The following is a 23,352-nucleotide window of genomic DNA, read 5'->3' on the forward strand; positions in this document are numbered from 1 at the left end:
AGGCTAAATGTTTGGTCTTCAGGAAGACTTTTTAAACAACAGTGGGTTTTTTTTCAAGGGCTCTATTTTGCACATTTATGAAGAAAGTTTTCCCTTTGTTTCTGGCCAAATTATTTGAAAAAAAAGAAGCTACACTGTCTGTGGTCAAGAGTATGTGGCACTGTATCTGGGTTGATGTCTAGTCAACAGCTCCCACATTCTCCCTCCTCTAGCTTCCTGTCATTCTTTTTATTAAATTCCAAAGAATCACAGGATCATAGAGTCCATTTAGCCTATCCCCCTCATTTTATTGGTGAGGAAACTGAAATTCAGATAAGCTAAATTACTTGACCAAGGCCATACAAGTAGAAAGAGGCAAAGTTAGGTTTTTGATCTAGGACCTCTGTCTCCAAATCCAGTACCCTTTTATTTCAATTTAAAAATAGACTGGGGCCTTTTAGAAATCTTCCTGGTGGGGGGCAGCTGGGTAACTCAGTGGATTGAGAGCCAGGCCTAGAGACCGGAGGTCCTAGGTTCAAATCTGACCTCAGACACTTCCCAGCTATGTATCTGATGGTGATGGAATACTACTATCCTATAAGGAATAATGAACTGGCTGAACTGGAAGATTTCCATGTGAATTCTATGTGACCTGGAAGAACGTCAATGAACTGATGCAGAGCGAAATGAGCAGAACCGGGAGAACATTATACAGAGAAAGTGAAACATTGTGGAATGATCAAATGTATCAGACTCTGCTATGAGTAGCAATGCAATGATCCAGGACAATCTTGAGGGACTTATGAGAAAGAATGCTATCCACATCAAGAGAGAGTACTGTAGCAGTCAGAATGCAGATGAAAGCACAGGATTTATCACTTTTTATATGGGTTTATGTTTGGAGTGTTGATTACAAAAATGAATTTTAACACAAGAACTCTGCCTGGTGGGAGAGTGGGCAGGTAGGTGGCACAATGGATAGAGTACCAGGCTTGAATTGGGAGGCCCTGGGTTCAAATATGATCTCAGATACTTCTTAGCTGCATGACCTTGGAAAATCACTTTAACCTTTATTGCTTTTAGTATAGATTCTAGGACAGAAGATAAGAGTTTTTTTTTAATCTGCTTCAGTGGCAGACAAGAGAGGCAGGCAGGGAAAAGTGAGGTCAAACTCCTTCTGTTGAATTTCCTCTAAAAGATCCAGAAAACATGCCAAACTGAATACTGAGCAGGAGAAGTCCTCTTGCAGGATACAGAGAGAGGCCAACTAGCAGCTCTGTCCTTCATTGTGACTCACTTTGTGGTCACATTCTAATTGCATTATTGCAGTCTACTGGAATTTCCAGCCAGGGCAAGGTAACAGAAACGTAGCCCAGACCTAAATCCAGATTTGGAACTTGCGAAAGACACACTAGGATGGAAATGATCAAACATCAGACCACAAGGGAATAACTGAAAGCTGGTAGGTAAATAAGAGCAAATCTGAGCATTACTTAAGTACTTTCTATATGCCAGACACATGAATGCAAATTACAAGCAATGAGCAAAAGAGCTCTTCGCCTTAAGAAGCTTGCAATCTAGTGGGGAAGACAGCACGTAAAAGGAACTTGGAAACCTGGGCGTAGGGATAGGGGTAGCAGTGAAAATACTGAGCATGGAGATGCTGTGGAAGAGTGGTTTTCCTGATTCTTGAAGAGTCCCCACCTAAAAAATTACCAGCGCTTTAACAAACCTTTAGAAAATAAAGAGATTTATTAGGAAGTTCAATAGCCAGCAGACAAGATGGAAGTTCCATCCTCGGTATAGGAGAATCTACTTTATATGCTTTTATAGACAAAGCTGATGACATGGACATACAAGGACAGAAAACTGGGGAGAAGGGGGTGCTGAGGTTTGGAATGTTGTCTGTGACATAGAAGGGATCCGGGGGTGGGATTGCCTGAGGTTTGGAATGTGGTCTATCAAAGAGATCTCAAAAGTATGGAATAGCATGCCATCTTTATCCATTTTGTGGTGGTTATCAGGGACATTGTGCTTTGGCCACACTGCATTCCAGAGGTCTGAAGCTGAGAGGTCTTCAAGTGTCTCCTAGGATTTCTAGGTTTCCTGCATCTCTCTAAAGCCGCAATGTACAGCAAGATTGGGAGAAGAGTCAGGAATACTGTCAGGACAGGAATAAAGCAATAATGCTTCCTTAAAATAGAGGTTCTTGGAGGAACCAGGACATAAGGGTGATGGGTGCTTCCAATTAGTTAAATCCAGGGCTGTAAAAACAAAATGTATTATAAATGCATTCTTAATTCCTTTTTTAATTTAATGGGGAACCTGGAAGTCCTCTTACCATAGAGATGTATAGGGATTAACCAGCCCACAGTGACAGGAAGTAGAAACCATAGAGACAGGAAGGAAGAACCAGAGATAGGAAGTGAGGAAGAAAAGGGGTAGAAAAGGGGCCAGCATCAGTTGGTTGGTGTGTCAGTTACTGACAGGGCTGGTAGTTGCAAGGAAGTTGGCTGCTATGACTGTGTTGGGTTGGTGGTTGGCGTTTAGTTGCTGGAATATAAAAGGTGGGCCTGAGCTTAGTGAGAGGGCTTTTGGCTTTAGCCTTTAGTGGTTTTTTTGGCTTTGGGCTTTTGGGCTTTTGGTTTGGGCTGTTAGATTTTTTCCCTTCCTTGAACTTTTTGGAAGGTGACTGGTGTAAAGGGGAAAAGGGGGTTATTTATAAAGGGTTGGACTTAATTGTTTAAAGAGGGTGGTCTCCAGGAATTTAATTAATTCCAAAGAGATTTATTTATAATTTATTTACAAACTGTAGAAAGAATGAAGTAAGAAACCAGAGAGGAGGATAAGGTAAGATATATAGCTTAAACACTAAGTAATTTATCTCTGGCCCCCTGACTCAATCCAGGCAGGGGAGTTTAGTCCTCAACTGGACAGGCCTCAGCCCTTGTAGCCCAGGACCTGGGGAAGTCTCTTCAGAAAAAATCCAGCAGTTAAGAGTCAGTTTTTCACTCACTACTTGTCAGTTGTGAAGATTAAATTATAATTTCCTGATTGTAACAATGAAGGTACTTAGCTCTTCCTTTATTGGGAAGATTGAATTATAATCCGCAATCTATTTTTAGATTTTAATCCCCAAAAGGTGGTAACTCAGTATTTGAAGTCTATCTACCCATTTTAACTACAAAAATGTGTTAACTAACTACAAAAGGTATAACTAACCACAAAAAGGTGTGAACACCCATTTCATGCATTGAATGGCAGGATCTGTGACCAATGTGTGAAAGAGTGGGCAGTCCTGGAAATTGAACATCTGCTGTGATGGTAGATGTGAAATTTAGGGGAAGTGACACAAGAGAAAAAGGACTTTAAAAAGAGGAAACAAAGACTGAAGAAGAGAGTCAGTCACCAGGCTTGGAGTGAAGGATCAGTCACTCAGAGCTGGAGGGAAAACAGACACTTGAGGATAGACTGGAAGAAGGACACTCAGACTTGGCTGTGGAACTAGACCCCTGGAGGAGCTCATGCAGGAAACCACAGACTGCTTTCCTTTTATATGGTCACCATTGGTGAGTGAAAGGCTGGCTTAGTGATCCTGCCTTTCTGGAGGTGTAACCTCCAAGAAAGGCCCAATCATCTTGAGACTCTTTTCCCTGATTAGGGCCTTAAAATTCCTACCTGGTTCAGAGGAAGTCGGAGTTTTCTCTCTCTCTCATTCCTTAAATCTTCCTCTATTGTAAATAAACTATCATAAATTTACATTTTACTTTAATAATTCATTTTGGGATTTAGAAATTAAATCCCTGGTGGCCAACAATTAATAGATTCAAGTCCAACCACAATAAAAATTTAGCAGTCTAAGCAACAGGGTCTCAAGTCCAGTCAGCAGATCCTTCTGCCCCCCTTCTCCAGTCTCAATTCGAAAGCATGAAGAATTGAGTTCCTTCAGGAAGTTGTCATTCCCTTTTAAAGACATTTTCTCTTGCATCCCCTCCTGTGTCTTCCCCTAATTTTACATCTACCAATCGTAGTTGACATTCTGCTCTAGGACTTCCCAGAAGGTAGTTAGTCAATTCTGATTTATCACACATGTGGGTCACAGATCTCCCACACAATGATTAAGTGGGATGTTCACACTTTTGGTGATTAGATCTAGAAATGGGTAGATCTCCATACTCAACTTTAAGTAGGGTGTTCTAAAAATAGTCAAGGGTTACAATTTAATCTCCACAATCAGGGGAGAGTTAATTTCATTGTTATAATCAGGGGAGAGTTCAATTTAATCTTCACACTAGTCTTCTTTGATAGATCTAATTGGTGTTGGATTAAACACTGATTGGGTTGGTTTTGATTGTGCTGTATTGGTTTGGAACTTTTTTATAGGATAACTAGTATAGACATTAGGAAATTTTAGGAAACTCAGTCCTCAGTTCCCCTAAAAGGGTATATATGTTCTCCAAATTCTTTTGTCCTTGGCAGCTGTCAATCTCCTGTAGTTGGTAATCCCAGGGGTTCAGTGATCAGAGCTGTCAGAGTCTAGGGATTCTGTATGGATTTATAGTGTTCAACTCCTCAAGGAGGCCTAACTAAGCACTGAACTCCTATCCATAATTAAAGAGTGGCTTTTCTGACTATTTAATAGTTCTATGTTTTTTCTAGTTTAACAAACCTTATCCAATGTAACCGTGAAAATGTGGTTTGCCAAGACTGAATTGCCAAAACTGTAAAGGTTTCGTCCAAACTGTAAAGATAATTTTTAGTGTCTTGATTTAAAATCTAAAATTAAGTGGTCACCATGGGAAAATTCCCAAATATGAAAATACCCAAGTCAGCTGGGTTTTATGGAGATTTTAATTAATACAAATGAAAGAATTAAGGGAAGGAGAAAGAGAGAGAGAGAGAGAGAGAGAGAGAGAGAGAGAGAGAGAGAGAGAGAGAGAGAGAGAGAGAGAGAGAGAATAGTAGAAAGGGCCTGAGCCTAAGGGAGAGTGGACTCACTCAGTCAGTCTTTATTACTCACCACAAGATCGTCTTCAAGCAAGCTCCAGACCTGGAACTCCAACTCCAACTAACTTCTAATCCAAAAACTTCAACTCCATTCAATTTCAATGTTTCTTTCTTGATTAAAGATTGGGTTTTATGACTATTTTAGTGGTTCTGTAGTTCTCCACGTTGACTTATAGAACTATCAGTAGAGTTATAATAAAGCTCTTTAATGAAGGAAAACAGACTATAATCTGGGAAGCTACACAGAACCAGACTGAACAATAAGCCATCAAGCACTCCTGAAAAGGAGTGATAGAGATATTCCTTTTTCTCTTCTAAGTTTCTCTTTTTTGTATCTAGGTCATTCCCAAGTAGTCTAGCCTCTGGTCTCTGGCTAAACTCCTCTTTCCCTAGCCTCCATGGAGTCTAACTATTGTCCTTCCTTTCCTATACTTCCCAAAGTGTATATAAGACTCCAAGTTCTTCAATTTGATGGAAATTCTTATTCCTGGTGTATTTTCCCAGAGATACTGTTTCCCAGAGCATCAGAGGTTGGCTCACTGTGGTGTTAGTGTGTGTGCGTGGGTGACTGACTCTGTGTGGTCACCATAAGAGCATTGTCTCCCTTGACCTGATTGAAGACCTGTTCTTTTGTAACTGCTTTGGTGGTTCTTTGTGTTTCCAGGTTGACAAAGTCTATAAAAACAAGGAAGAGGGAGTGGGAGGAGCAGGTGACATGTTGTACTCCTCTGGCCGAAGGAGGAAAGAATACATATGTAGACACAGTTGGCTATAGAAATACATTTCCCTCAACAGGGAAATTGAAGGGAAAAGGGAGCAGTTAAAAGGATGAATTAGAGGGAGAGAGTAGTGTTAAGCAAAATAAACTCAAAAAGAGGGTGGATTCTGAAGAGAGACTCAAAGAGGATTAGAGACTCTGGGGAAGGCAGATTAAACAAACAAAGCTCTAAATTGAGCTCACTCTTTGTCTCACCACCTTCTTGGTAAAGAGGGGACAGGAAAAAAGAGAAGGAAAAAGACAAGAGAACTGGTTGGAGGAATATGTACAATTGCCACCTGTTCACTGAGCAGCCATATCAGTCTTACCTGAAGTAGCAAGGCACCCTAAAGGCTACAAGGCCACCTGTGCTGGGCAAATCAAACCACTGCCACTTTGACCGCCATCTTCTCCAGGAAACCTTCCCCCATCGCTCTTAGTTTCATTCCTTTCTTCTGCTAATGTCTTCCTATTTATTCTTTATACTGCTTGCTTGGTATATATTTGTAAGGTTGTAAGCTCTTTGAAAAGTCTTTTTTGTATCCCCAGCACTTAGCCCAGTGCCTGATACATCGTGGAAACTTACTGAAGGTGGATTGATTGAACTGTCAAACTTTGCAGAGCACCTTCAAGATAAATGATGTTGTTTGGCCACGAGATGGCACTACTACACCATAATTCTGGGGGGCGGGGCAGAATCCAGTTTGGGACAGCAGAGAGCTGGCCTTGATTTCCAGAATCCACATATGTGCATAGATAAAATCCAGAAGATGACCTTGGAAGTCATCTAGCCCTATCTTAGAATTTTAGAGGGGGAGACTGAGGCCAGATAAAGAGAGATCAATGTCAAGGACACACAGAGCTACTCATTTGTTTATTTTTTAAAATCCCTTACTTTCTCTCTTTGAATCAATCCTAATATGAATTGTAAGGCAGGAAATGGATAAAGACCAGGCAATTGGGATTAAGTGACTTGGCTAGGGTCACACAGTTAGGAAGTGTCTGAAGTCACATTCGAACCCAGGTTCTTCTGAATCTAGAGACATTCTATCCCCTCTGCTACCTCGCTACCCACCAGCCTCCTCTTTTACAGATGAGGAAATTGAGGCTCAGAAAGACTAGATGACTTAGCCAGAGACACAAAGACAGTGTCAGGCAGGATATGGAGCCATTTTCTCTGAGTCTAGTCAATGCTCTTTCCTCTGTCTCCCCCAGCTTACTTCCTCTAGCTTTCTTTGAAAGGCTTTAAAGAAGGAATGGATTTATTAAGCATTTCCTATGTGCTGGGCACTGTGCGAAGCCCTAGGGATACAAAGAACAACCCTTGCCCTCTAGGCTGTCCCATTCTAATGGGGATACAGGAGAATCCGTGCATAAATACAAGCTGTCAACTTGGTAGTTGGAAAGTGATGCCCTCCATTCATTGGGGCAGTGCAGGCAGCTGGGAGGAGTGGGAAGGGGCTCCTGGGATGTAGGATTTGGCCTGGAACTTGATGGAAGTCAGGAAAATGCAGAGATGGAGGTGAGGGAGAAGAATATTGCAGGCATGAGAAGCCATGCCAAGGAGTGCTGTGTGGGAGAAACAGTCACTAGGTCAGCAGGTCTAACCCTTCAGGAAGGGGGGAAAGAGATGGAAGGTTTGAGAAAGCATTATGGGGCGACCTGCCGGAGAGGAAAGAAAGGCAAAACGAAGGGGGCCCTAAAAGAATGATCCTGGCCTTTGGGGTAACACAGATTCATAGGTACCTTAAGGTTTGGTCTGAAAATCAGAAGCTCAACATTTATTAAGCACCTACTATGTTCCAGGAACCATTCCGACACAGGCTACACTGTTTTCTCCGCTCTATCTTTCCCTTTGGTGAACCAACTCAACTGTAGACTCCTCTTGAATCCCAAGCTGCCTAGTCCTCTTGCTGTCTAGCTTTGCCACAATCCGTCTTTGGATTACTCCCACAATTCCCCACCTTTATTCCTATTTGAATGCTTCTGCACAGAGTTGGAGGAAATCCCCAAACAGGCTGTCGAGGATCCCGGCAAATGTGGGTTTTCTCATTTCCGCTTGCCTGTTACTATAGCAAAGTAGCCATTGTACTCCTCTTTAGGGGATTTGCTCTCCCACTCTGCACTGTGATGGTTTTTGCCCGTCTTCCAGCCTCCCCCAGCATCTTGTCCACCCCACAACTGCCTGATAGCTCACCTCACACTTCCCTCCTCCTCCGATTTGAGGCTATTGAGAGTTCCATCTTCTCCTCTACTCAGCCCATACCACCGAGCCATCTTCCCCCATGATCTCTTCCTTCAAGCCTGCCTTGCACAAAGAGTTGGTCCTCTTCTTTGGCCAGGAACATTCTTTTAGGTGCCCCCTTCATTTTGCCTTTCTTTCCTCTCCGGCAGGTCGCCCCCATAATGCTTTCTCAAATCTTCCATCTCTTTCCCCCCTTCCTGAAGGGTTAGACCTGCTGACCTAGTGACTGTTTCTCCCACACAGCACTCCTTGGCATGGCTTCTCATGCCTGCAATATTCTTCTCCCTCACCTCCGTCTCTGCATTTTCCCGACTTCCATCAAGTTCCAGCCCAAATCCTACATCCCAGGAGCCCCTTCCCACTCCTCCCAGCTGCCTGCACTGCCCCAATGAATGGAGGGCATCACTTTCCAACTACCAAGTTGACAGCTTGGATTTATGCACTGATTCTCCTGTATCCCCATTAGAATGGGACAGCCTAGAGGGCAAGGGTTGTTCTTTGTATCCTAGGGCTTCCCACAGTGCCCAGCACATAGGAAATGCTTAATAAATGTTTGTTGACTGACTGAGTGGTCTTCAAGGATGATAGGAGGGAGCTTACTTCCCTTACTCCTTTCATCCCCTTTGCCTCCCCTCCCCATAAGGGTCAGGGATGGCAGCTTACAGTATAAGCACATGACTATTGATGGGTGACATGTGATTGTCTGAGCTTGCCTGGGGGGTCCTCAGGCCCCTGTCAGCCTTCTTTTGCTCGTTTTTTCCCCTCCCAGAGGCCAAGTAGTTGATGAGTAATCCTGAGCCCTGGGAGCTTCCCTGTGAGTTCCTGGAAGTGATGCCATTTGAATGGACTTCCAGAGGATGCATTGGAATTCCCCGGGTAAAGAGGGGGAAGGATGATCTTTGGTTCTAGGGAATGAAATGAAGGAAGGTGGGCAGGTGGAAGAGGGGGCGGATGCACTTTGGGGGAAGGAGGTGCGTTGGTATATAATACAGGGAAGGGCATGGTTCATTCATTCACCACACATATTAGACATTTGCCAGGCGCTTCTAGGCCACCAACGTTAGGATGAGAGGAATTTGACCATCTTTATTTTCCTTAAAAAAATACACACACACATTCAAGTGGTAAGCTGAGGCAATGGCACACTCTGATGGGTCTGGGAGGATGCAAGCAATACAAAGTCAGTCCTAATTGGCTTTTTCATTTTTTCCTTTGGGAGATAAGACTGAACATCACAACAGAGTCAGTCAGTCAGTCAGTGAATCCAGCAGTAACTTTATAGTTGATGGACAAAGAGAGAGGGGGAAACAAACAAACAAACAAACACAAAGCTGCTTTGGAAGGTGCTCCGGGCTGAGCTCCCCAGCCGTCTTTCAAGCTCTTTTGAAGATTCTTTTGGCTTCCACACCTTCATATTCATAGATCTGAAAGTTGTTAACAAACATGGAAATGATTCTGGTTAAAATTAACATTTGAGCGAGAGCAAAATCAACATTGATCATCATTTTTAAAAAGAGTCAATATTCACTTTTCTTTTGTGGCAGTGGCTCTCTGGGAAAAGAGATATACTCCTTCCTCTCTTCTCTTTTTTCTTAAACCCTTTCCTTCTGCCTTAGAACTGATACTGAGCATCAGTTCCAAGGCAAAAGAGCAATAAAGGCTAGGCACCCGGAGTTAAGTGACTTGCCCAAGGTCAGACAGCTAGGAAGTGTCCGCCGAGGTCACATTTGAACCCAGTACCTCCTGTTTCTGGATCTGGATCTCTATCCACTGAGCCCTTAGTAATCTTGATGCACCCATTTTTTAAAAACCTACCCAACTGCCCCCTAATATACTAGGTTCTTATGAGAGTTGTAGTTTATACTTAATACTTTTATTTAGATATTTATCAATTTGCTATCCCAAAATGCTATCCCTCCACCCCTAAAGGCACCATGCTAAGCACTTTACAATTATTCTCATTTGATTTTCACAATAACCCTGGGAGGTAGGTGCTATATTACCCCCCATTTTGTAGCTAAGGAAACTGAGTCAGGCAGAGGGTAAGTGATTTGCCCAGTCACACAGCTAGTAAGCATCTGGGGATAGACACAAGGAAGTAACAGGGAACAGAGTTTCAATAGGAATCTTACATCAACTCATGCTTATTAGGCACAAAACTATCAGCAGAACCCCAAATGGCTTCAAGCATCCTGGGTTTGGGCAGGATTTACGGCACTATTTCAAGGAGCATGGATCATATCAGAAAAGGGTCTGGTGGAGGTATTGTGGCTGACAAATTCATCCTCTCGCATCCAGTTCCAAAATGGACCTCCTTGTTGAGGCAGTCTGCTGGATCCGCAAAGGCCAGGCACAGAGTCCAGTCCCAGACTCAGTGGTTTAAAGACTGTCCCCATCCACTACCAGACTCAGACGCGAAGGCTCTCCACATTAGCAGGGCTCGATGGACAGCCCCTCAGTGGTGTAGCAGAGAAGGCTGTTCATGACTACATAGCCCTGAAGAATACTGCGATTCAGCAGGGACGAGCCTTCAGATTTCCCACTCGGACCACGTTCTAGGGCTCCGTAGGCTTTGGAAACAACTCACCTGGACCAATTCATCCCCTACAATTTCTCGCACCGTGTTCAGGTCCTTTCCGTTATCCATCCGTTTGAATTTGCCAACGAGCTTGCTTCCTTCCATGTTCCAGTTCCCCTGGGCACAAAACAGAACAGATTGGGGACGTTTTAGAAAACAGCATTCCGTGCTTATGCCAGAAATGAAGACAGTGCTTATTGGCCTGCCCTGGGCTCTGTCGTTAGAAGAGCAGCCAAGGAGGCAGTCAGTGAGACAGTCTCAGCTACCAAGGAGCCTGCAGGCTGATGGAGGAGGCAGCCGGCGTGTGTGTGTGTGTGTGTGTGTGTGTGGACACGTATGCATGTACTTCTGCACTGATGGGTACAGCACCAATATAAATCTAATAACCACGAAGTCGATAGAGGAAGGGTAGTTGTGGGGGAAGTACTAACAGCGGGAAAAGTTTTACGTAGAAAATGGTTTTTTCCCCTCTAAAACCCTTCCCTGCCATCTTGGAACTGATATCAAGTACGAGGCAGAAGAGGGCTAGGCAATGGGAGTTAAGGGACTTGCCCAGGGTCACACAGCTAGGGAGTATCTAAGGTCAGATTGGAACCCAGGACCTCCCATCTCTGGGACTGGCTCTCAATCCAAGCAGTTACCTAGTTGCCCCCAGATTTTGACCCAGGACTTCTTGTCTCAAGGTCCAGCACTCTATCCAGTATACCACTCAGCGAATGGGTCTCATAAGGAGCAGAGATAAGGAAGGAGTATTACTTGGATGGGGGATGGCCATTCCAGAGGCACAGGCATGGGACATAGAGTGTTCTGGGTGAGGAACAGAGAAGGCCAGTCTGACTAGATGTTTAATGGAGGTGGAAAGAAAAGCTGGACCCAGAAGATTATGTAAGATTTTAGAAATTAGACTGAGGGAGAGCATGATCAGTGGTGCTACTATTTCAGTACCAGCATTCCTGGTTCTATTAAATAATTATCTTTCACTTCTCCTACTCTCATAATGGAATGACAAATAGAAATTCCTGGAGAAAGTATGTAGAGTTCTTTTTCCTTACTTCTGGGAAATGAGCAGTGGGATACCCTGGAAGGAATACTGAACAGAAAGTCAGGGGATCTGGTTTGGAGTCCCAGGTTGATGCTCCGTGCCCTTAGGCAAGCCCCTTCCCCGCTCTGAGCCCCCTCTGTAAAATAAGGAGGGAGGTCAGCTTGGATGGCCCTTGCAGGCATGGGTGCCTAGGCTTCAGATAAGATGGTCCAGCTCCTGATGCTTTCCCCTAAAGCATCTCTCAGTGCCGGAGAGAAGGAAGAATTCTGATCCTGAAAAGGCCAGCCATGATTAAATTAGGGGACCCACCAGGAGGAGGTAGGCTACCCCACTTCTGCTAGAGCGCAATGGAGGAGGAGGGGCCCATTTGGGGATGTAGCTAATGAGTGAATTTGTTTTGTTTGACTGAACACTTCACATATTTATTTTGGGGTTTTCCATTTTTTTAAAGGAAGGAGGGAGTCAAAATAAATGCTTGTTTATCAAAACAAATGAAATCAAATTAAATTCTAGAAAAGCAGAATCCAATGGAAGCTGATTTTGAAAGGCTTAAATGACGAGAAGGTTAATTTCACGTGTGTGTGTGTGTGTGTGTGTGTGTGTGTGTGTGTGTGTGTGTGTTCAGGAACAAAGTGCTTACGTTGAGCTGCGTTCCATCAGCCATGCTGTACACAAAGTCCACTCCCAGCTCAAACACGATTTCGATGGTTCGGAAGGTACTGGATTCATTGACAGTCATCTTATTTCCTGTTTGGGTAATCGTTATCTTCAAGTTGTCGTGGGCTGCCAGCTTTCTTTTGACCATATTGATGCCTGTAAAAGCAAAAACGGGACAATTTCCAGATTAAGACTCTTTGGCTTTGCATCCTGTCAGACTCTCAAGGGTGACGTGAGGGTGTCCTAAACAGTGGAATAAGACATTCTTTCCTAAAAGAACCAGCCTCACGTTGTACCTGTGTGCATGGAGGGGAGAGAGAGAGAAAGAGACAGACACAGAGAGAAAAAGAGAGACAGAATCAAAGACAGAGACACAGAGAGAAAAGAAGAAGGGAAGAAGGGAGAGGGAGAGCTACAGAAGCATGGCCTTAGAGGGGATATTGGGTTGCTCAGCTGTCTGTTCTGTCTTTTTCTGTTCTATAACCGAGCCCATATCTTTATACCTCTAAAGGACCATGGAAATATTCAAATCCAAACTCTTCATTTTGCTGACAAGGAAACTGAGGCACAGAAAGGTCAAGAGACTTGCCTAAGGTCACTCAGCTAATAAGAGACTAAGGCAAAAAGGCTAACGTCTTCCTGACTTGAAATTCAGTGTCCTACTACACTATTAGTCAACAATGTAAAATTTCACTTCAGTCTTTGAAATATTAAGAATCTACTGCATTGGGAGAGATGAAAAGTTTGTCTAAGGTGTGGTTTCTAATCTTCTAGATAAATGGCATAGTGGATAAAGCACTGGCATCTGGAGTCAAGAAGACCTTAATTCAAATCTTACCTTACACACTAACTAGCTAGATGACCCTGGATAAGTCACTAAACCTGTTCACTTCAGTTTCTTCAACAGTAAAATGGGGATATAGCCTCTCAGGATTGATGTGAGGATCAAATGAAATACCATTTATAAAGTGCCTGGCACATAGGAGGTACTTAAATGCTTATTTACTTTCTTCCTTCGTTCTCCCTGCTGGAGCTATGCTGGAAGAATGGGACCCCTGCCCAGATGCCTCTGATAAAGCCCTTTTCAGAGAACTGCTGAACACAGTGCTGGGAGAACCTGGGGTTGTTAGGCTGAGCTGAGTTGAGGGCATCCAGGGATACAGCCTGGAAGAGGCAGTTAAGAGCTTGAGCTCTGGAGGGTAGAGGACATTCTCACTTAAGCAAAGCCACAGAACAGAGAAAGCACAAGAAATGGGAAGCAAACCTTCTGTGTACCAGACACGGCACTGCTGAACACTTTACACATATCTCATTTGATCCTCATAACAATGCTGGGAAACAAATGCTATTATTACTTTCATTTTACAGATGAGGAAACTGAGGCAGACAAACAGGTTAAGTGACTTTCCCAGGGTCATATAGCTAGGGAGATACGAACTCTGTTCTTTCAGACTCCAGGCCCATTATTCTCACCACCATTCCATGAACTGCCCCCAGGATATGTTTAAAAGCCCAGAGAAGAGTCTAGTGCAGTGATGGCAAACCCTTTAGAGATGGAGTGCCAGGCCCCGCCCCCACCCCACCCTCAGACTAAGTGCTGCGCCTGCTCCCCACCAGACAGCCAGTGCAGCGTCCCTACCCTGTGCTGGGCATGCCCCACCCCTACCCCCCTTACCCCACATAGGGGAGGGAGGAAGTGCTCCTATTGGGTTGCTGGGTGGAGGGTCAGAGGAAGTGAGGAATGTCCTCCAGTGCATGTGGAGTGGGGGAGAGAAGCAGCTCTGCCTGAGTCCCTCTGGCTTTCTAGTAATGAAATCGGGTGGGGACTCCTGGGGGGAGTGCTCTGCATGCCATCTTTGGCATCTGTGCCAAATGGTTCACCATTACTGCTCTAGTGTATCTGTGGCATGGATTACCTGGTGATACATAGAGACAAGGCTGGGAATCAGCAATGAAAACATTAAGGGAATAATCCTAGAAGCGTTCACTTCATTCTTCCTAAGGTAAGGCTGAACAAATCAGAAACAGAACCCACAAAGTTTCTGGTGCATTGGCCCAGGGTACCGGCATCTGCAGAAGTTATCCCATGGCTCACCTGGTGAGCTCCCTCATCTAGTCCTGGTCCACCCAGGTCCCATCACCATGGTGCCCCTCCAAAAGGATCCCCTTTGTCCTAAACAGTGCATGGGCACACAGCAGCCTCTCTGGATGCTGGGTGACTTACTTTTTCAACTACTGTGGATGAACAGACAGTCCTCTGGGCCACTTCTGCCTTTTAGCCTCAGGTGAAAAAATTCCTAGGAATAGCTCTTTACTAATGAGGCTCACTCCCTTTTGTCAACAAAAGATTTTGGAGAGAAAAATCAAATCAGTGAGAAACTAAAGGAGACTCTTCTCTTTTGGGCTCAATTTCCTCTTCTATAAACTGAATGGGTTAGATGAAATGATCCCTGAGATATCTTTCAGCTTTAAGCTGATGATCACTTCTTTCCTCCCTCCCTCCCTTCCTTCCAGATTTCTTCCTGATAATATTCGTCTCCTTTCATCTGTGATCAAAATCCACTCATGCATCTTTCTCGTGGAATTTGAAAAATTACTGGCAGGTTCTTAAAGTCAGGGAGGGTTAAGACTAGAAGGAGCCCTAAAAAGAAATAATTGCCTAGCCCAAACTACCGTGCTGAAGAAAGCTGTTGTCCTTAGGCATCTTGGAAACGAATGATGGCCAATACGAGAAAACCCAGAAGAATGATGAGTAGGAATAAGCTGGGTAAGAAGAGCAGACAGCAGAGCTCCAGGCTCACTAGAGAGGTCCTCAGTAGTAATCTGGCCTCCTGGGTTAGAAAGGAATTTGGTGCTAAAGAATGAAATCTTACCCATTTTTTCCATGAATTTGTCATAGTTCTCATTGCGGTCCACCTTCCATGTACCATCGAATGCCATGTTTCTAAGTGTTCTTTTCCTCCTTAGCCAGAGATTCTGGACTGGATTTTGAGGAGCTTTTATTCTTCTGCTTATCTGGGAACCAATTTGTACAATGATGTGGCTGTCTAAAGTTCAAGATTTCACTGCAGTCCATTAAGGCTGAGCTTTGGGGCGGGGCCTTCTTCTAACAGCCCTTCCAAAATGGACTTCACTCATTTGCAACTCAAGGTGAATGTATATCTCTGATAGAAAACCAAACTTTCATTTGCTTTAGGAATTGTCCCTCTTTGGAGAATGTTAAAATTGAGACAGACAGACAGACAGACAGACAGACAGACAGAGTGTGAGAGTGTAACTGGTCTCTAAAATCTCTTTCTTCTTTTCCACAGTCTCCCATCCTAAGTGAGGTCAGAAATAACCAAAGCTGATTGAAACAATCCTTTCTGATTGCCAGGGACAGATGCTTTGAGACTTAAGGGATACTCTGAGAGAAACAAGAGAGCTTTTTCATTGGACTTTGGAGCCCAGAAGACCTGTGTTCAAGTCCCACCTCCTAAACTCACTAGCAGTGTCATCCTAGGCAAGTTTCTTCACTTCTTTGAGCCTCTTCTGTTGAATGGGTTGGTTTCAGTAGCTTCTAAGCTTCCTTCATCTCCAAGTCTGTGCTCCTGTGCTCCTTTGAGGCCAGTGTCTGAGGGAAGAAGGACATGGAGATTTGTAGTGTCCATATGTAAACCTAATATTGGTGTCTGGGGTTCTCTTAGAGCTGGAGGTTGTCAGAGATAAACATTCCTTGGTCAAGTTTGGGAGAAATTGTGGTCAACTAAGGTTAGAACCAAAGGAATAGCTTGAGGAGGTCATTGGTTTTTACCTCTGGTGTAGAGGGAGATTTGGGAGCTTGGAGGGCTTGGAGTCCCCCAAGGGCATTCCCCTTTGTCATATCCAAAGGTGCCCTATACTGCACTGCCAAGTTTCCAGGGGATGGTTATATTGGGGAGGCACCATGGTAATAGAAAGGACATATGCTTGGGGTCAGAGGACCTAGGGTCAAAGCCCACCACATTTACTGACTTTGTAACCAATGTTGACTGGGAAAAACACAGAACTAATAAATAGTCAAAAATCACTCTTTAATCAAGGGAAAGGGGTTCAATGCAATCATAGGCCTCGACACAGAGCTGCACGCCACGTGCACAACTGCACCGAGTCCTAGGATTGAACTCTGACCTCTCTGGACACTGACCCCTGGGAAAGCCAACCAAACTAGATTGGACAATTCCAAGGAACAAAAGAATTTGGGGAACCTATATATATACCATTTGGGGGAAATCCAGGGGCAGGGAAAGATGATTGACATCACTATAGCTACAAAGAAAATGGGAGTGTTCAAACTATACTGACAGAATACAATCAAGCTAGGGAAAAGAATCATAGCTAGAGGTGAGGGTGTAAGGGAAGGGGCTGCTTCCAATGGATACTAAAGGATGGTTCCTACTCTGGTGTGGATCTTCTTGGGAAAAGGGTCTCTGATACAATAAGGGAGACTACCTAAGACAAAGAGGGTCCTTAGTATATGCTGGTCCCACCCAACTAAGATTGTTATTCACTTGAGGGTCCATTATTCAGTATGAAACTGCTATCTGGAGATCCCCTTCAGGGTGGATTCCCATGGCAACAGGGAACAAGTACAAACTTTGAAGTCTCCAACCTACAGGCTAGTCCTGAAACCTGGGGTTCACCAGATCCCACTAGGCCACAAGTTTGGGATTTCTAGATTCCATATTGACACCTTGGATAAGTCATTTAACCTCTCTAGGACTCAGTTTTCTCATTTGTAGAACATGGGAGTTAGACAAGATGGCCCTTCCAGTTCTAGATCTATGATCTTGTGACTTTGGGCCAGTCACCTAACCTCTCAGATTCTAAATTTGCTCATCTGTAAAATAAGGAGATTAAACTAGATGAATCTTGAGATTCCTTCCAGTCTAAAGATCTTTTTTGGGTCACAAGATAGCGTCTTGTCTAAGGGGATAGTTTTCTACCTCCAGGTATGGAGTATGTGCTTCACCTTTGGATGGGAATGGACACATTTTATAGTACCAAGCAGGTCAAGTTGGAAATGAGTCTGCCATTGATTGGCCTTTCCACTCTAGCCATCTCTCCCCATAGTAATTAACTTGTAAAACAAGTCGTTGTAGTTGTATAATCAGCAGCCAGGGGAAAGGTAAAGATCCTTGTATTTACTAAATGCCAAGTCATTTGCTCCCATGTTTTCCTACTGGGTGGTAACCAGGGTTCTATTGTACTGACATGCCACTTGGGCAAAGGTGTGAGGGATGGTGTACCCCTGTTGCATCTTGTTTCATACTTAATGCTGTGACCCAGGAAAAAAACAACTCTGTGACTCAGTTGGATTTGATGACCTCTAAGGTCTTTTCTAGCCCTTAACCTATCACCTGATTTTCTAAATTTGGAAACTGAGACTGAGAGAGAAGTGATTTGTCTAGGGTTGTGTAACTAGTAGGTTTCAGAAGTGGGATTCATGACTGGGTTCAGCCCTCTAATCTACTACACCAACCAAATGATAAGGTCTGTAATCCATGCCTCAGGGGTTGCTGTAGGGCTCACAGGAGACCAAGCCCACCTGGGAAAACCCTCTAAAAGAAAGAGTGGCTCTATCCAACTTGCCCAGGGGCTTCCTCCAGGTGATGCTTTGTGCAGATCTGAACAACTTTTGACCTGGTAGGAGTCAGTGAAAGGAGTCAGTGTAAAGAAGAGCTCTGGAGCATCTGCCTGCAATCTCTCTTTGTGACCATAAGTCACCCCTTCCTGGGGATTTAGGGCCTCATCTTGAAGTCAGGGAGTTGGACTAGATAATCTTTCCCATCCTATGATCGATCTCTGACAAGTCCATATGGACACTCTAGGCCCCGTGAGGCAAAAGCAACCAGAAAGACGTATTTGCAGATTTGGTTCAGACCCTGGCAAAGACCAGCCTTAACAGTGTAGTTCTACAAATCAATGTCTAAGAACTCCTGGCTTTCTTAATTGACTCAGGACATCCAGAGACAAAATGGCCTTCTTCATATCAGCTATGTCCTAATGCTTTGACATTCTAAAGAAATTCTTATGGTAGCCATAGTGGAACAAAAGAAGCTTTCTAGATCAACGCATGCACTCCTTTATGCAGCTGTGTACTCTAATTGGCACTAAAGAATGGATATTTCTGACATGTTACCTTCTTCTTGATATATCCTATTCCTCTGATCTTAGAGCGTAGAGCTGTATAGATATTGGACCTATAGCCTGATCAGACTCTGTGTGTCTTGTAAACCTTAAAATTTCTTAGACTTGTGAATGTTGGAAATTTCACCATTGGAAAGTTTCATACTTGGAAAAAATTTCCTACTGATAGTAAGAACTCTATTGGAATATGAACCCCCTTGGCATGAGAGGATCCTTCTCCTCCCTACTTGGGACTGCTTTAGGACAGAAACTTTTTGCTGAACAATGGAAAGGGCTTTGACCTATGCTTAAGCATAGAACAGGAAGTTCTTTGAGTCATGATTGATTTTAGAACTGATACAATAGAGATACTTGGAATGACAGAACCAGGTCTTGAAACTACAATCTCCACCCTACTCAGAGTAAAAGGATTTAGGAAGGGCTGCAGCAAGGATCAAGATTTAATTATTTGAGAATATGACCTTCAACAGACATGTGCAAGGGGGCAGACCTCTGGGCGGTCCTGGGTTAAGCTAGAGCCACCATTGGCACAGGGAAGACATGGACAGTGATTGATAGATGTGAGAACTGAGGGGAGGGAACTTAGATGGTTTCCTTAAAGATAGCGGGGCCTGAGGACTGAGGGGTCGAGAGGTTTCTCTCTGAGAGGTTGTGCTCTGAGAAGCTTGCTCTGAAGGAGGCTGGAGGTGGAGGCCCCTGAGACTGTTTCTCCATTTTGGTCACGTGAGTGATAGGGACTGATCTCTTTTCTTTGCCTCAGCTATCTAAGGGCTTGGGCCTTTTGGCCCAGCCTAAACAGAGGGGGTATTTTAACCCTATTCCTTTCTCTCTCTCTCTCTCTCTCTCTCTCTCTCTCTCTCTCTCTCTCTCTCTCTCTCTCTCTCTCTCTCTCTCTCTCTCTCTCTCTTCTCTCTCTCTCTCTCTCTCTCTAATTCCTTTCTTCCTCCTGTTTGTAATTAAAAACTCCATAAAAGGTTGACTGCTGACTTGAGTTTTCATTTAGGAATTACATAGCTGAATTCCTTGGTGACCTTAAATTAATATATATCAGTCTTTTAAAGTGATTTCCTTGTCACAGTCTCTCTGTCTCTCTCTTCTCTCACTCTGTCTCTCTGTCCCTTTAAGCTTGCAGCCTGCTACACCCTCCCTCCTGCAGATCTCTGGCCCAGCCATCTCTGCTCTGTTGTAATTGGATTCCCAGCCAGCTGTTCTGCAGCCACTAGTGGAGTTGGGGCTCTCCCCACACTCTAACAGCCCATGGAAGGGGCTTTTCCTTGGCCCCCGACACATCTCTCAGTTTTGGTCATGTGTAACCAAGGACTCAAGCATATTTGCATGAGCTGGTCCTCATTGGAGATTGATAGCTCAATGCTCTTTGTGGGCAAGAAAGATGGAGATGGTGAGACCTTCCAGCTTCAAGATAAGAGACATGAGGTTTGGATTCTCTTTAGGGAGGGGTCCCCCAGACTGAAGAAGCCAACATGTGGAAGGGCACAGGGATAGAGAAATGAGTAATCAGTCTCCACCAATGAGGACAGGCAGGCAAATGAGTTTGAGACCCTGGTTACCCAGAACATACATGCCTTTGTTTATGTTTTTTTCACCACTTTGACCAACTACAAAACTTCATTAAGTGGGGCCAGGCAGGTGGCTCAGTGGGTTGAGAGCCAGGTCTAGAGATCTGGGTTCCAATTTGACCACCCTCAGGCAAGTCACTTAATCTCAACTGCCTAACCAATACTTAGTGATTCTAAGACAGAAAGCAAGGGTTTTTAAAAAAAAGTTCAGTATGTGCCTGTTATGTTTCTAGCACAGTGCTAGACCCTGTTGCCAGAGAGGGAGACAGTGTTAGTTTTCCAGAAGGCTTGAATCAGAAAGTGGTAGGAGAATGAACAGCCACTGACTTTCTACTATTGCCTCACCATTAGAGTTAAATTGAGGAATTCCTTATGGATCCATTCTGGGACCTTGATCCAGTTGCTCAGCTTTGTGAATGAGCATGCAATAATTAAAACATAATAATATTTCTTTCTACCCAGAGTTATATATTTTATAAAGTTTTATTAGGAAGGGTAGACAATCATTCCTAAGTAACCTGGCCACATGCTGCCTAGCCTACCAGTTTCTTCCTTGTTCCCCCTCACCTCCTGCTCTGTCTCTTTTCCTTTGGTTCCCTCATGGTCTTCTTGTCCATCTCCTCCTGTCTCTGCCCCAAACCTTAACTCTTATTGACGTCCAGAACATACACCAACGCCATTCTGGTGTACACCTATGCAACCCTGGAGCAATTGTGGTATGCCAGGAATGTTTGATAGACATGTAAAGTTACTCAGGAAGGGGAGGGGATGATCTTCCTTGACACAATAATCCCCTGTGATCCTTTGGGAGACCCATCTCCCCAATGGATCATTTAAATATAACTATCTTATAACTCTAAATACTTCTAGCTAAAAGTACATACAATGTTACATTTTTCTAAGAGGGAATTACAATAATTAGAGATGGGAGTAAAATTTAAAAAACTGATTAACACATGCATTGACAAAATGCCAACTAGGGGCCAGTCCCCTTTGGCATAAGAGTTTACATCCAGAACAAAGTATGTTTAACCCTCTTCAGTTCTGTTCATTATATCCCAAAGTTCATTCTGGATCTTTTGATGCAATGTATAGCTTCTTCAGGCATCTTTACAGCACTTTTTCCAAAAGTATCCACTTTCTTGATTTTGGATGTTGGCAAGTTTCTTTTCCTGAAACTTCTCCAAAAAATTTTAAATCTTGCATTTTAGGTTAATTACACAGGCAGTAGCTGCCCCTCCTTTTGGGTCATAAAATTTCAACCAATTTTGAGCTGGAAGGGAATTAATCTAATCTCTTCATTTTATAGAGGAGATTAGGATAGTTGAAATTAATTTTTGAAATTCACATAGCTAATATTTGATAGGGACAGGATTTGAACTCAGATTCTCTGACTAAAATGCAGTGTTCTTTCCACTATCCTAGAGTTGATTGCCCCTTTTTCCCCCTTCTCTTTTTTTGAAAAACTCTACCTTCCGTCTTAGAATGAATACTGTGTTTTGGATCCAAGGCAGAAAAGCAGTAAGAACTAGGCAATGGGGGATAAGTGTCTTGCTCAGGGTTACCCAACTAGGAGGTATCTGAGGTCATATTTGAACCCAGGACCTCCTGTCTCCGGGTCTGGCTCTCAATCCACTGAGCCATCTAGCTGTCTTTCCTTTTTAAAGAGGACCAATGACATCACAGGTGATATCTTGACTCCAGCATGACTTGGATTTCAATGAGGCAGAGTTACACAGTCATTAACTTCACTTTCTCTTCCAGTCCTCAAAGTCCAGTGGCAAGAAAAAAAATCACTATGACGGGTGATGGCCAGGGATTCAGTGGAGGACGTTTGTGTCTTCTGTTTAACAAGGCTCCAAGCACTGCCGAGAGTCAGCTTCTGTTGCCTTCATGGCCACGGGAACAAATTGTTCTCATCTGCTCCTTCTACTGGGGAAGTCTTCCCACGCCAGAGTAAACACCCCCGCTAACTTTCCTGTGGGTTTGAGGCCTGACCTGGTTTAGTCCATGTGCAGAGATGGTTTACTGAGCTGTGCCTGCTTAGCATGGAGCCACAAGGGAGAGCCAGCTGAGCCAGCCTCACATCAGAGGTCCTGAAGCCCCCACTCACCCCTTAATATTCCCCAATAACACTAAAAATAATGGCAATAACCTCTTCACAGCCTGGTCCATTATCCCCCCCCCCCCGGTGCAGGTGGGGTGGGGGGTGGCCCAAGAACAAAGCAGGACAGACTTTTGTGGGCTCTGATATCATTAGATGGTTGTGAAGATCTGGAAAGGCACCTTGGGACACTTGGTCAATGCTGGTTGACGCCTCTGACTGGGTTGGTGCCTGATGATGTAACTTTGGAATCATTGATTCCTAAGAATCAAAACTAGGGTTGAGCTGACCCAGGGTGGTAGGATGGCCCCAGAGGAACCACTAAAGAGATGATCAGTTTAACACGAAGGACAGCGGAGTGAGTCGTGCTCCTTCGAGTTCTGGTACCTACCAAAAGAATCTAGGTACATCAGAGTAAGTCAGAGACACCCACACACCACCAGCTGGTGATGCTGTAGCAGGGATGGCAGGGAAGACATGAATGCTTTCATTATGGGCCAGCACCTCTGGGCCATGTTTTCAATAACGAAATTAAAGCTGATCTCATCAGCGAAAGACAAGGGTTACGCGTTGCTTTTTGCCAACAATCTTCAAATTATGGCACAGTGTATTATTTATTAAATGTAGGACAATCATTAGAAATAACAATCTCTAAGCCCAAATTGGAAAAAAATAAGAAAAGGAAATGCAGGTTGACTTCAGTCCAAAGTGCCTAAAGTTACTCCAAATCTTCATTCCAGAATTTCTACTTAGTCAGAATACAGATGAGAAAAATAGCATTAAGATCTCAAGGGATTTCAACGGGGACGTGGACATGTCTCTATATTGGGATTTTGAAAAGTTCCCTTTGAGTTTGACAGCAAAAATCTAATGAAAAGACCAAGTAAACCCAAAGTAACACAATTCCAAAAAGCTGGTATTTGTCATAACCACCAAGAATAAATCCATCCTTCCGTAATAATTGGCAGAAAAAGTAAAAATATATCAGAACTTGTGCAGATCATACTGCAACTATTTTCATTGTAAGGAACATAGTAGTTTATTAAACCAAAGAAACCTTATTCCCATGAAAAACTACTCCCGTGTGTATATTATAGACACACATATTTTGTGTATAGCTCACATGGATATTTTCATCTCAAAACACCTACTCTCAAAGGTTTAAACATCAAGGTTGCCAAATACAAATTTAATAATAACAGATAAGAACTGTCAGTGTGGAAATGTAGAGGCCCCCA

General features: G+C 43.7%; 1 protein-coding gene and 1 long non-coding RNA gene across 2 annotated transcripts; one reads left to right on the plus strand and one right to left on the minus strand.

Annotated features, from left to right (window-relative positions):
* Positions 1 to 1,330: 1,330 nt before the first annotated feature.
* Positions 1,331 to 18,321, plus strand: LOC103100549 (uncharacterized). Its single transcript, XR_468311.3, has 3 exons — positions 1,331 to 1,441; positions 15,233 to 15,415; positions 15,577 to 18,321. It is a non-coding gene; the product is annotated as an uncharacterized LOC103100549 (long non-coding RNA).
* Positions 9,053 to 15,274, minus strand: FABP2 (fatty acid binding protein 2). The gene is made up of 4 exons (XM_001363273.5): positions 15,139 to 15,274; positions 12,249 to 12,421; positions 10,576 to 10,683; positions 9,053 to 9,412 (listed from the first exon to the last, which is right to left on the minus strand). The coding sequence occupies exons 1-4, from the start codon at positions 15,203 to 15,205 to the stop codon at positions 9,362 to 9,364; spliced, it is 399 nt and encodes a 132-aa protein (XP_001363310.1). The 5' UTR covers positions 15,206 to 15,274; the 3' UTR covers positions 9,053 to 9,361.
* Positions 18,322 to 23,352: the final 5,031 nt, after the last annotated feature.

This window comes from Monodelphis domestica, chromosome 6 (assembly GCF_027887165.1).
Source record: "Monodelphis domestica isolate mMonDom1 chromosome 6, mMonDom1.pri, whole genome shotgun sequence".
NCBI lineage: Eukaryota > Metazoa > Chordata > Mammalia > Didelphimorphia > Didelphidae > Monodelphis > Monodelphis domestica.

Bases quoted from the DNA above. Each gene is read 5' to 3' on its own strand.
- FABP2 (XM_001363273.5), bottom strand. From the start codon at position 15,205: ATGGCATTCGATGGTACATGGAAGGTGGACCGCAATGAGAACTATGAC. The intron at 10,684-12,248 runs GTAAGCACTTTG...TTTTGTGCCCAG, and splicing joins CTGATGGAACGCAGCTCAAC to GGGAACTGGAACATGGAAGG. The intron at 9,413-10,575 runs GTGAGTTGTTTC...AACAACTTTCAG, and splicing joins TAGGGGATGAATTGGTCCAG to ATCTATGAATATGAAGGTGT.